Source organism: Corvus brachyrhynchos, unplaced genomic scaffold, assembly GCF_000691975.1.
Source record: "Corvus brachyrhynchos isolate BGI_N302 unplaced genomic scaffold, ASM69197v1 scaffold136, whole genome shotgun sequence".
Classification (NCBI taxonomy): domain Eukaryota; kingdom Metazoa; phylum Chordata; class Aves; order Passeriformes; family Corvidae; genus Corvus; species Corvus brachyrhynchos.
In genome coordinates, this window is record NW_008239080.1 from 3,828,158 (window position 1) to 3,842,812 (window position 14,655).

Consider the following 14,655-nt stretch of genomic DNA (forward strand, 5'->3'; position numbering starts at 1 on the left):
AGTTTGGGTGATTACCAGAGCTTGCTTACTTTTGCTGCTCGTCCATGACAGCACCAATGGCAATGCCAACAGCAACCCAGAGCATATCAAAGGTGACTAGGGGACTCTAGCAGCAGGGGCAAAAGCTGTGGGGAGCCCAGATAGAGTTTTCCCAGCGCTGCTGATAGTAAGAGAAGCATCCTGGGGGTTACTATGTAATTAATGTCACAGGCAAGACTTTATTGATACATCACTCAAGTAGATGACGCAGAATGGAACGGCAACCATTTAAAGATATGTTGTGGTGGATGTCTGCTACAGATAGCTTGATCCAGAAAAGTTTATGAAGTCATCTTTAGGAAACTGGGAAAAGACTTAGGAACATTAGTTCTCCTTGAGATATTACCATACCATGAAAGACAACATGGAAAGACACAAATAATTGGCCATGCTGACAAATTTTTTAAACAATTGCAGGGTGAGACAACTAGTGGTAGGTATTTATCCGTATTCTATATTTGTGAAGAAACGAGGAAGTTTGGGATGTAGAGGTGAAAAAAACTCTGGCAATAATGACAGTGAGATGATAGAGTTCGTAATCTTAAGAGAAATGAGAAATTCAAGTAGTGTAATAATGATTCCAAACTTCAGTGAGCTAGTTTTCATTCACTCAGAAATCTGTTTGGCAAGCTCCCATTAGAGATTGCACAGAAGGGAGAAAGGATTTGTCTTGAGCTCACTGATTTATCTTAAAAGACAGATTCCTCAAAGCACAGTTCTTTCCAATGTGCACGAACTCAAGCAAGTGTGGCAGAAAAACAGATAAATGGGGCACTCCTGAGTGAGTGTAAAGAGAAAAGGAAGTGCACAGAAGGTGGATGTGAAGGTAAAACTACCTCTCCAGGTAAAGAAAATTAAGTACTGCATTACTGGATCATCTGACAGTTCCATTTAGGATTGTGAGCCATGTGTTAAGCTTATTTGTGTTATTCCACTTTAGGAATCAGCAGGGTTTTCACTCACGTCAAGCTGTTGTGATATAAATATGAAAACTTCAGGGCAAAATCTCAATGAGCCATATGGCTTCTTTTGCTGTGCAATTTCATGAATTCCAGATCTGAGAGTGTTGGCTGATCATCCTGCATCAGAGAGATCATAAGCATAAAGACAGGGAACGACTTGTGTTGTTTTTTCCTCTTGTGTCTGCATCATTACTGGGGTCAAAGGGTTGTTGGATTTTTTTTAACCTCAGTTGTGTTCCTGCTTGTTGTTCTTGTTATTAAAAGCCTTTAGAATTCAGCCCTTAGATGACTGTCTTACAGTAAGCAGTCAACTCACCTACAATCCTGCTGACATTTTGGACAGTGTTTGTTTCATTATTGTGAAGGCTCCTGGCAGGAGCTGTGGCCTGTGGGGGGTCTGCACTGAAGCAGGGCAAAAGTGTGAGGATCAGAGAAGAGCTGTCATGGACTGACCACGGCTCCCATTCCCCATCTCCCTGTGCTATTCATGGGTGAGGAGGAGGTAGAGGAGTCTGGGGTGAAGGAGTGAAGTTGAGTCTGGGAAGAAAAGAGGGGTAGAGAAAGGTGGTTCTAGCTTTGTGGGGTTCTATTACCATTCTATGCTATTTTGAATTGGCAATGAATTCAATCAGTTTTCCTCAAGTTGATTCTATTTTTTCCATGACAGTAATATGTAAATAATGTCCCTATCTTTATCATGGTCCACAAGGTTTTCTATCTTGTTTTTTTCACCTGCCTGTTGAGGAGGGGTTAGAGAGTGGCTGGATGGGCATCTGTTAGCTCCCAAGGTCAACCCACTGCAGTGTAACTGTGTGGATTATATTTTCCACATGATTACCCAGGTGTTTTATCTTGTAGTGTCACATTGCCCATCACTGGGTTAAGGTTACAGACTCCTTGAAGAACAGAAAGGTTGTTGGGACAGGGAAAAACTGCTGCAGAAAGGAACGGCTGGGCAACCAGGGCTGGGGCAAGGGCACTGGTGAAGGGTGCAGAAGGCATGGAGTAGAGCAAACCCTGGGAAGCTCCACCAGAAAGCATAGCATAGACACAGCCCAGCTTCAGCAGTCATGGAAAGGCTTCACAGAGGTTCAGAGGGGCTTGTGCACTGTTTGCTGCAGCCCTGAGAGCCACTGAGCTCTGTCTGAAACTAAGCCTGAAAGAACAGAGTTGCCTCCAGCAACACTGAGTGAAAAAAGCAGGCAGATTTACAAACCCAAACCCAAACCCAAACCCATTTGATCTCAGTTGTCTCTGTCCTCTTCATTTCCAGTTTCAGTACTGGAAAACATGAAACAGTCTAGGTTATGTTCTAACAAATTAAGGCTCACTCTATAGGGCCTTTAAATCTCTTTTTATCTAATTATTGTATGGAATTTTTATGAATAATGGAGGCATTCACTCATGATTAAATAAGTACATATTTTCACTAAAATAATTTGTTTTCAGTCACTAATGGTAAGCAGAACAATTATACAATGTTACATATATTTAATTCATATTCAGTATTATGCGTTAATGTATGAACAGTTCACATGGTAGTTGTGGCAACAGCTTATCAAGATAAAATAGCAGGAAGAGTCAATCAAAATACATTAATCATTTTTAAAAACATTTTTAAAAATTCCATTTTTGTGCCATTTGAAGCACAAGGGTAAAGACAAAAGCTATAAGAGATACCTATCTATCAAAATCAATGAGATGGCTATTAAGATTTTAAAATATATTGTATCACAGAAACCAATATAAAAAAAAACATAAATTGTCCTTTTTTGTTTTTTTTTTTTTTTTTAATTTTGTCAAGCAAATAAATGTTTCTGCATGGTAATATACTTATATGTACCTCTGAGACTCTCCAACTCGATTTTAACCAGGGTTATAAAGAAAATAAAGCCCATAATAGTCAGCAGCTGCAGGGATATATTCATTAGTTTAACACTGACAGCTTTGCTGTTTTGTTTTTCAGGTTTGAACTGTGAGTTTAGGCCTTGTGAGGCCAGTAATCCCTGTGAGAATGGAGCTGTGTGCATAGAAGAAATGAATTTGGACGTTTTTCCCCTTGGATTCCACTGCCAGTGTGTGAAGGGCTTTGCAGGTCCACGCTGTGAGATCAATGTCAATGAGTGCAGCTCTAACCCTTGCCTCCATGGATACTGCTATGACAGTGAGTTCAGTCTGGTTACTCACTTTAATGTAGAGTAGTCTTTCTCTTGAAGCGTCTGTAGCTGCTGAGATGCTCTGGGGAGAACAGTGGATAATTTACTGAAATTTAGTTTGTCTGAAGCTCCACAGCCTGTACCAGAAGGATTATTTTTGCCAAAATGCCTCAACTCCCGGCACTAGGGTTTTTGTGTTCAGGGGGCCAGAATTGTAGTTAATGAGAAATTTTAATGAGATTTGTGCTGTCTCCTTTGATACCTAAATTAGCCAGAAACATCTTACATTGTGCATTTGATGAGAGAATATTCAGGTGCTGAAAAAGAGCTCATGGAGCATTTAGGCATTATATGTCATAATTCTAATAAGTCAAGAAATTCTGTTTAATTTCAAACTAATGTAAAAGGGTGTATCTGTTTACTATAAAGTACCTTCTGCTACATAACTGCGTAACTTGCTCTTTCATTAGAAGATATACTTTAGAAACAATTGATTACTATATTCTGACTGGATTGGCAGGCTAAGTTTAGTAGCAATCTAGGTATGGAGTACTTACTTGAAAGTTTTATGAGACTCTTACCACATATCAGACACCTTCTACACTTGTTAAAGAAAAAAAGGGAAAGTAGAAGTAGTAATTTTCAGGGAATCTTAAAATGCTGACTGGAAAGTTGAAAGACATCTGGAGGTCATGTAATCAACCCTGCATGAAGCTAGGCTATTAACAGTGCTAGAACAGGTCAGTCAGGGATTTTTCTAGCTGAGTTTTGAAAGCCTTCAAAGAGGGACAGAGATTTCTCAAACTCTTTGGGACAGCCTATTCCACTGATTAACTACCCTGGTGATGCTCACCCTCTTCCAGTCCCATCCAAATGTCCTGAGCTGTAACTTTTGGCCAGTGCTTCATAATACCTCCTAGCACTACTAAGAGGATTTCAGTTTTGTCATTTGTGCAACTATCCTTAAAGTTATTGTTATATAGCCCTCTCACTATTAACATTTCCCTGAGGTCTAATACAAAGCAAGCCTGGTTGACCCAACTTTTCCTCATAGGGTCCACACGTTAAGCACTAAGTAACTGTGTTTTTCTTCTTCTACATCTCTCTCCTGTTTTCTCACATCCTTTTTCAGAAAAAGAATGATGATTTAAGAACTTCCATAAAATGCAATTTTTTAGAAAAATTTGCAGAAGATCTAATCAACCTACTGAGCCCAAATTACTAAATACATCATTGTCTAAAACTCTCCTAGTTAAAATAAAAATAAAAATCAGTTCAATAAAATATCTTAAAAAGACTGTCTTTCCTTATCTGGCAATAAGGTGAGTGACTTCATCTTCTATCTAGTAAAGACTATTTCCTACTACATTTACAGATGTTTTCTATGTGGTCTACATTGGTTTAGAGATATTTTTGAACTGGAATTTAGATGAGATGTATTAAAAGTTCTTCATGCTGAAAAAGTGCCAATTTTTTGGGGAACAGCTTGTCTTTGTGGTGCCCCAGGCTTGAGTTTTATCATGCAGACATTTAGTTCCTCTACCCTATGTGCACTGACTGCAGAAAGCTGGAATCCTAAGGAAGCTGGGAAGCTTTTAGTACATGAATAATGCTCCTGTGCTGAAGGACTTAGAGCGTTTAATGAATACAGTAGCAGCTGTGCGTACAGACACAATGGCAGAATAGATTCGATGGTAAATCTCAGCGATAATGAAGAATCCAGGGACCCCTTTGAGGTTAAAATAAATGCAGGCCTGCAAGAAGTGCAATTACTGCTGTCATGAACTCCATATATGGATGGAGCACTCCAAAGATTCCTCTCCATGTGGATCACTAATGATGAAAAAGAGACAGGATTCCTATCATTATCTTGTTAAGAAATGCATCATAGAAAAATTCAACTCAAGTAAGTTTTCCCTTAATATAGTGGTATAATATGAGGAATTCCTTACAACAACAACAACATTAAAAACTACCAACAAACCAAACATTTAACTGCCACATCTCATTTAGACATAATTTAAAAGATAGAATCTTACATATTTTGTGACAGTTTTGTGATGGAAAGTTACTCATTACTTGTAAAATTACGTAACTTTTTAAACTCATTTATTTATAACTCTTGAATCAAAATATTTCCATTGTTTAAGTAAAATGCAGTGCATGAATCTGCTTTCATATTTAAAAGATATTTTGAGATCACATTTAATTTATTTCGATTTTTTAACATGTTCACACATTTAAGTAAAGCTGGTCCTAATATTTTCCAGATAGTATTCATAACTGTAACTTACTAATTTTACTACATTAGTTGTTATGACTCTTAGTACTGAAGTATTATCTCTGTTGCAGTTGTCGATGGCTTCTATTGTTTGTGCAACCCAGGATATGCAGGACTGAAATGTGAGCAAGACATTGATGATTGCATAGTCAATGCTTGTGAACACAATTCTACATGTGTTGATCTGCATCTGGTAAGTAGCAATATTTTTTTTAATTAAAACGATTGTTAAGTTTTATTTCTAAAATCTAAGGCAATATTGTCTGAGTTCTAAACCTCCTCTTGATCCGTACATCCACATATCAAGTGCTTTATAATCATGCTTTCCAGTCACTGGTATTTTTGTTTATTTTTAATTTTATAGGCAGTGGGAAAGAGGAATGTTTTATCATTTAAAAGCAGTTATTGCGTCAATGTGGTTATACAGGGAATTCAAAAGGCACAGAAAATTTTCTACTAGGTGTGTTTATTACCTCATTATAAGTGACAGGAATACTCATTTACACCAGTTGCTCTGACTTCAAAGGGACTTAAAAAGTATCTTACCCAAAAAAACTGATTTACTTCAAGTACTTCAGCATTTGTTTTCAAAATTCTTCAGCTATATTAGTTCCTGAGATATGAAATGTGTTAAAAATAACTTACATCTTCTCAGAAATTAAATCATTCTATCACCTGATTCCTCCATGAGAGGAAAGAAGACAGACATTGTGTAAACTTCAACACCAGGGGTGGCCCATGTTCTCTGTCACTCCTTCCAGGAATCTGTCAGGGAGCAATTTGTTTTCAATGTACTCAACGGAGACACTAAGACCATACAGTAAGAATATTTTCCTTAAGAAACATTCAGGCTGTCAGAGAAATTATCAGTTAAAAAAAAAGTGGAAGAAAGGACAGCTTTTTCTTTCTTATTCTAGTTGCTACCAGCACATTTGTGAGAATACTAAACTGATAAATGTAGAATTCAAATTATATTACAAAGCCTAAATGCAGGTGTCTCTATATGGTATGAGCTAAGCATCTAAGCACCAACCAAAGATCATTTAGGATGTAGGCAGCACAGTCCACAATTCAGCTGCCCATCATTTGAATCTCCACTTTGGGAGAACTGAACAACCCTGTAGGTACCACTGACTGCTACATTATTCCTGAAGGTGTTTGCAGTTCCAGAAACCCTGAAGTGTATGAGAGGTGTGGGTTTTGAGGGGTTTGCTTTGTTGGTTTCTTTGGTTGATTTGTCTTTTTTTGCGGTTGTTTGTTTGTTTTTGATTGCTTGTTTTTTTAGTACATGCATAAAGAAATTGCATTTCTTTCTGACAAATCCGGAGGGTAAACTGCAATTGTCACTATTTCCTAAACTTGAACCAAACTTAGCTGCTTCAACAGAATTTTCTCAAATTCTCTACTCTAATTTCCAGAGTTGTTTCTTTTTTTCACAGTTAGAGCACTTTCTGTATTGTATAGTATTTTGGGGGGCTTTTAACATATTTCAAGAACTAGCCACACCTTGGACAAAATCAAATGCTTGATATGGAGACCACAGAGTTTGTGACACTTTTGTTACTGCCTTTGGGTGCTATTGTAAATGCATATTTTTCAACCAGTAGACTGCAATTAATATTTCAAAATCTCATACTGGACACATACTGCCATCTTAAAATCAGATTACAGAGCATTCCACAAATAAATTTCATGCCTACAATGCAGGTGCTATTCCTAACTGCCTGTATAACCTAACATGTAACCTAACTTACAACAACATATGCAACACAGTGCAGCTGATCCTTTAATTGAGACTGACAAAATGGAGTTGTACATGCAGTTTAAAAAACATTCTCCCCCAAAAACAAGGTATTAGAAATGGAGAAAAATATGGATTTTTAATAAAGTGAATATATTGTTCCCTTGAGAGTTTTGTCTATGCTTCACCAAATGAGTTGAAGTATTGATTTAATAATTTGGGCAAAATTTAACATGACAAAGAATGGTAGCTCACTGCAATTTCAAACACTAGTTTTTTCTTCACATCTTTCATCCATTTTTTTTTCTTGATTTATTTGTGTTTATTTTTGTCCTGTAGTTCCTATATATTTCTCACCTTGTTTGTCACAGACCTATGCCATTTTGGAAGACAGCACAGCAAATCAGTGAAATTCATACAAACTCGCTGTTTCTGAGAAATTACATTCAAAATACCTGTGAGGATATAGTTAGTATCTACAGTAAAAAAATACTGTAGAAACTTAATGGCAAGGTGTCATATTAGACTCTGATCCTTTTCAGGCCTTTTCAAAATTGTTCAACTATGTTGTCAACATTACAGCAATCATTTATGTGGAAGGATTAATTTTGATGTTGGCTAATGTACAGATAAAAAATCTTCAGTATTTTTTTCATCACAAGATTGTTCTTTGGCATTTTTGAGAGCAACATAATTTTGCTATTTCGCTAAAAAATACCCCAACCAGAATGTGTTCTGAAAAGTGGAAAAGTTATTTTGAAAAGAAATAGGGAATTTCTTGTATTATTTTGCTATAGTAATAATAATGCATTTCTATTAAATATTTACATTTCTCCTTCTCTGTTCTTCTCCAGAGTATATTTTCTTAAACTAACATTTATTACATAAGTTTCTGAAATAACTCTCATGTGGATCATCTTTTAAGTTGAACATAGAAAGGGACCTGAAAGACTTGTTCACTAAGTGATTGCATTATTCAGTTTATATATGACTATGTTATTCCACATAATATGTCCTTCTTATTGTATTCATTATCAAAGAGTACTGAAATTTTTCCACATCATATTATCTGTTTTATACATCAAGATTCCTCAGTGATCAACAAAGAGGATTAATGAATTAACATATATTCCTAAAAATGGAAGAAGACCCATTCCTTCTTCTTCAGCCACAACAGCTGTAAAAGAACAGATACTGAATTAACAATCCCCTAGAAAATTACTTTTTAACAATACAGGCTGTCTTCATCCTCCTCTAAAAGGTGAAAAACTAGAGGATGGGAAGCAACTGAAGCATAATGAAGAGAGATTTACAAACAGATGGAGATTGCAGGAGTTTCATAATTTCTGCATCAAATACCATTTTCTTCCAAAGGTATATTACAGCAGCCTTATTATACAAGTCAAAGACCAAAGATCTGAATGCGAGAAAGAATTCCAAGATATGCTCTAATTGCAACATATACTTCAGAGACTTTACCTTGGCTCTCCAGGCAGTGGGTGGCATTAAACAACTGAACTGTAGGATGAATCACAGAATGATTTACATTGAAAAAGATCTTTAAGATCATTGACTCGAACATCAAGCCTAACGCTGCCAAGTTCACCACTCAACCACGTCCCTGAATGCCACATGTACACACCTATTAAACACTTAGAAGGATAGTGACTGAACCACTTCCCTAAACAGCCTGTTCTAATTCTTGACACCGTTTTAGTGAAGATATTTTTCCTAATATCCAATCTAAACTTTCTCTGGTGGAAGATCAGGATAGGTGAAATACAAAGTTGAATGGCACAACTACATCAGCATAAGGAGATTCTGATTTCCTACTGCATCTGAAAATTCCAGTTACCCAACAGTTACATACCAGCGAGTTATTTTATGACAGTACAAGCCACTGTCAGTCATATTAGACCCTCTGGTGGCTCATGAATAATTAATCAGCTACCCGTGTGCTAATAAAAGCTCCATTCTGCAGTCCAGCAGGTCAAATACCTTTGATGCATTCTTCTAGGTAAGGGTGAATTACCATCGTCAGAATGACACTTGCAAAATGTATCCTTCATCTTTTGTGTTGGTAATATGGTATAATATAGAGCCTTAAAATTAGATAAAAATGTTATCTTTAGAATGCATCAGAAAGAACAGGCACAAGAAATGACATTCCTGATGGGTTGATCCAGCTGCCAGCTAAGGACCACACAGACACTTACTCACTCTATCCTCTCCATGGATTGGTGAAGACAATAGAAAAGAGCAAACGGAAGAAAACTTGTGGGTTGAAACCGTTTAACGAGCAAAGGAAAGGGGAGGAAGAAAGAATAAAACAAATCATGTGATTCAAAGGAAATCACTCACATCTTCCATGTGTATACTGATGCCCAGCCATTTGAATAATGGCTACTTTATGGTAGGGTTTCATCAGAATAATTTGCAAATTTTTCTTTAAAAAATAAAAATAATTAATTCAAAGTATTTTGGGGGGACAATACACAAAGATATGTTGTCCCTAATGATTTATATGAGATCAGATCATGTATATAGTCTACATAACATAAAACATTACTTTGGGGTTTGCATTTAAAAAAAAGAAAAGGTAATAATAGCTTCACAATAGCTCTGACTTCAGTTTTTGCTGGTGCTGTTCTGTATGTCAAATTATAATGCAAATCCTGTCACTTTAGTGCATGTGGATATCCATGCAGAAAATGATAATAGATGTTTCCCTCAGAGCTTTGTTTCTGGAAGCTATTATTTCTCTGTACTTACCACATAGTAAAACAAAATATATAAAATGTAGGTAAAGTTACAGTTGTACGATAATGCTTGTCCTCCTTATGGTTAACTCTTTATCCCTACTTGATTTAAAGGACAATTATTTCCCTTTCAATAAAATTTAATGTTATGGAAATGAGCTCTCCAATAAAATAACAGACAATAATGCCAATTTGAACTAGAAGAAGAAATATTTTCTTGGTTGATTTCTGTTTTTAAATTGGTAGGGGCAAAAAGAGTACTTATAACAAGGTGAAATCCAGTAATTCAGGTCTTTTAGTAACTAAAAGTCTGGGTTGTAGGGAAGGCTTATGTGAAGGATGGAGAGCGACTATAACTAAATTTTTATTTATAACAAAAAAAATAGAATTGACAGACAGGAGGTCTATTCCATGGTTTAAATTTCAAGAACATAACACACAAGTAGGTTAGCTCATTGCATAAATTGTGAAAAGATTTGAAAGGAACTCTGGCATTGAGGACTAAAGTACATAGTAGCTAACTGTTAACAGCTTATTTTACCCAAAAAGAAATTAGTCAGGTCTTTGGACTAACCTAAAACAATTTCCTAAACTGGTACTCTACAGTTAAGTTCCTCATAAAACAATTTTCTGTACTTTCTGCTAAATAGAGAAAAGAAAAAGAATGATCTCCCAAACCTATAATTGATTTTAAAACATCAAGAGACACTCAAGTTGCTTCAGGAGGATCTTCTTCCTAGGTGATGATAGCAGGTGGTCTGACGCAAGGAAATAAAAGGCTAGATAGGTCTGCATCAATGAAGTTTCTAGATTTCTATGGGAGTGGAAATTCTCTTAGCTCTCAATAAAGCAACCAAGTGCTGCCCCTGATGTTGTTCTGAAACCTCAGTTTAGCTAAAAGTCAGACCACATAACATGAATGTCATACAGCGTACATAACAAATGATAAGCTCTCAATGGTTCCCAGGTCAAATAAATTCAAGCTGACTTGTATGTGACTAAATTTATGCATTGACTTCATTGAACTACTATGTGGTGAAACTGTGAATGTGCCATTGGACAAATAAGTCTCATATTGCCAATTACACATCCCAGAAAAGAGCTATACAGCAGCTGTAGTTCACCTAAAAAACTAGCAACTGCAGCAGTACTTCGGCAAAGTTTTGCTGCTAATACAACTCCCTGTGCTGCCCTGAAGATCCGACTTGCCATCCCTGAGATATTTCATCTTCCACTTATATTTAACTAAAAAAAAGAAAAAGGAACAGTCTTCATAGTCCTTCAATAAAAGGGTTTTTTTTAAGATTTATTGAAATGCCTCCCTCCTCTGTTTTGTACTACAGTGACTATAACAGTAAAAAGACTGAAAACTTAGTCATTATTGGGTGTACTCCTTTATGCTCTAATAAGTCCAATTGAGTCAAAGACATTGGAATACACAAAATTAACTATTGATTTACTGACTTAGGATAATGTCCTTAGTATTGATCTGTGATATTTTACATTACTTGGACAGAGTGATTATGAAATCTTACACCTTACTCATCTAATTGAAAGTTGATTTTGGCAAACAAGTATCATATTTCCATTTATTTGTTTTATTTATGACATTATTTTAACATGCTTCAATTTGATTTTTTTGAAAGAAGGTGCAGACATATATAAAAATTTGTAGCTTCAACCACCAATGTCAGTAAATACCATAAGAGTGAAAGCCATTTTTTTTTCATAAACTGAATTTGAAATACTCTATAGAACTGAATAAAACTATCACAAAGTGGAGGAAATGGAGATTAAGAGGAAGTTAAAGACTGGCTTTTCAGTGAGACTTGTGAACAGAAGGCAAATCAATGTGGTAAAGATACAGGAAGGTAGTCCCAGATGGTGCACTTTAAGTTTTGCCCACAGTGAGGAGGCTGGACGGAGAAAATCAGTGACAGCAGGGAAAGAAGTGAAGAACTTCACAACATAAGGAAGAAGCTGGAGAACCATGGCCTACTTGTGGAAAGCATAACCCTAAATTTGATTTGTGCACTATATGGAGACTAACATTATGTTTGAAGTGGGGAATGAAGAGTTTGTACCTTTGAAGGCATTAAAAGACTGGCAGTGGTAATACAGAGACTTGGAAATGCAAAAAATGGCATGTTTCATAAGGAAGAGAATTCTACAAAAGGACATTTAGCTGCAGAGAAGTACATAATTGTATGTACTTAGCAGATTTATAGAGCAGAAGGCCATGGAAAGGTATGGGTCCACAAAGAAATTATTCTGAAATAAGTTATATGGTGAAATTCATAGGTCATCAATCAGTCTCTGAAAGCTTGCTGCATATATGTCCTTGCCACACAACACACAAGAATTAATTGGAAGAATTAATTAAATATAGAATAAATTCTCCATACAGTAGGAAAGGTATTTTCTTTTGCTTAAAGTATATGAAATAGTTTTGCACCTGAATGTTTGCTTTTCTAGAGAAAATGTGAATTTTACTCCTACTCCATCAATTATGAATTACGCTATGTTGTCTCTTTCAAAACAAGATAAGTTCTGCAGGAATAAAGAACAGTCTCTTCTTTCTGTTTGTATTAAAAAAATGTGAAATAATTCACATAAAATGTGTTCAACTGGTAAGTTATCTATTAATGTTGGTCATCCAAAGGCTAGGAGGTCATTTGCTAGTTTCACTAGGTCTCTCTAGCTGCTAACCTCTACTTAAAACCTTCAGGCCTGGGAAAATTACAGAGCACTTGGAACGGAAAATAGCCCAGAGGAAGAATTTTTATCCCATTTCTTTTAGTAACTTTAGAGTTCTGCAATCTGTCCTCCTTTAGATTTTAAAATTCTGTTCAAAGGATTCTGACTAAAAACTTTTTACTGTGAGTGTGATGAATCACAGGAACGGGTTGCTGAGAGAGGCTGTGAATGCCCCACCCCTGGAAACAACCACTGGAAGGTGACCCTACCCAGGGTCCATATCTCGCAGCAATTTTTATTTATTTATTTATTTGTTCATTATCATTTGACCCTTATCCTATTTTGTTCATGACAATGGAAAAGAGGAAGCTGAAAAACACCCATGACAATTTGCCAGGTCCTATGCTACTAGGCACTGAGTTACTTGTTGTAAGAGTCAGTTGCTCTTATTTCTGTTGCTTAGCTATCCTCTTTCAGAGAAAAAAATTAAAAACCAAATTATATTAAAGATATACTGTGGTAGTATAGGATCTGTTTTATTTGCATAACATAAAAATCTGAAATATGCTGAGATATTTCCCAGAAAAAGTAATTTTCAAGATTAATTCTAATAGCTTATCCTTTTACAGAAGAATTGATTCTGAAAGTACTGGGAAAATATTTCATTCATTCAGTGAGTAATCATATTAATTGATTTCTGCAAGACTGTTACAGAATTGTGAAAATGCAAGATTATACCAGATATGGGTTTGATTGAAATCAAACTCTTGACCAAAATTTCCTTTCAAAATAATCATGATAGCCCTTGATTATTTCCTCATTACTCTCTCACATTACTTCAAGTCCTGCCTTCATACTTGTTTTGTAAGGGCTGTTGAAGCCCTAGGCAGGGACACACTTGCACATACGCCCGTCAGAACCTGGGGTTAACCAGAAGTGTTCTGAAGCAGTAATTATATACGCATTTGCTTCTTTGAGAAACGATACCAAGACTTCAAAAGTAGTTAGGCATCTTCATCTTCTTTTGGATCTGTGTAGTGGTTTGGTTCAAAATATCCATTACTTACTTATTTTCCTTCTGTGAGATAAGAATTAGGAGAAAGCAAAACAGGTTCAAACTTAAATGGTTGCAGTACAAAGAAAGAGTTTTATTACTAATAGAATTAAAAGTAAAAAGAAATATCAAGAAATAAAAGTAAATCCCCCCACTTCCAGCACTTCTCTCCTTTTACCCAACTCGCACAAAGGATAACAGAACATGGGATTTTAGTCAGTGTTGCAGCTCTTGAAAAGTCTCTCTCTTATGCTTAAGGAAAAAAAAGTTTTCTTCTGGTTCACGTGGTTCCCAAACTGCCACCAACAGCAGACCCGCCCAGAAAGAAACAATCTGCTGTGGTGTAAAACATCTCTCCCACGGAAAAATCTCACAGTTCCTTCACAGTGCAAAACATGAGCCCCATGACATGAGGTTATTAATCTTTTTAAGGATGAGTTCTTTTGGGCTGAACACAAAGGCTTTCTTTGCCACAAGTCTCTAAAAGCCTCTTACTGCTTCTATATAGCCTGGCATAGGCACTCTTCACAATCCTCATGGGCCACACGTGAATTTTCCATCCCCCCATGTACTCCAAATGGATTAAAGAGACAAACAGTCTGTGATATCACAGTTTCTTACCATGGCATGCAAGAAGTTTTTTAAGCTACACATGAGAATCGCGGCACCGCCCTCTTTTCTCCCGTCGCCATTTTCAGCTTCTCACATGACTCACCTTCTCTTCCTCTCTGACTCTGAGACTGCCATGTTGAAGAGTGTCCTTGTTCAGGCTTTACGGTGGAGAAAGCCTCGCTCCCTTTGTGCTGCTGGCTGCATGGTGTCCTCTTCAGTTTGGCACGAGGTGTGCTGGCTGCAGACAGGAGGCTCCGCTGGCTCCCGCTGGCCCCGCGTGGAGAGGAGAGGGAGCTGCCAGTCCCAGGAAGCCGCACCAGATGGGGCTAGCTGGGTGGGAGGCCCTGGCCGGGG

General features: G+C 36.8%; 1 protein-coding gene across 3 annotated transcripts in view; it reads left to right on the top strand.

Annotated features, from left to right (window-relative positions):
- The window catches only part of EYS (eyes shut homolog (Drosophila)), an 859,267-nt gene that overhangs the window by 335,672 nt on the left and 508,940 nt on the right, over window positions 1–14,655 (top strand). For all 3 annotated transcript variants that reach the window (XM_017739228.1, XM_017739229.1, XM_017739230.1), the window contains 2 exons: window positions 2,968–3,165; window positions 5,510–5,631. In XM_017739228.1, coding sequence (XP_017594717.1) covers window positions 2,968–3,165; window positions 5,510–5,631 — 320 coding nt within the window. The remainder of the gene's footprint in view (window positions 1–2,967; window positions 3,166–5,509; window positions 5,632–14,655) is intronic.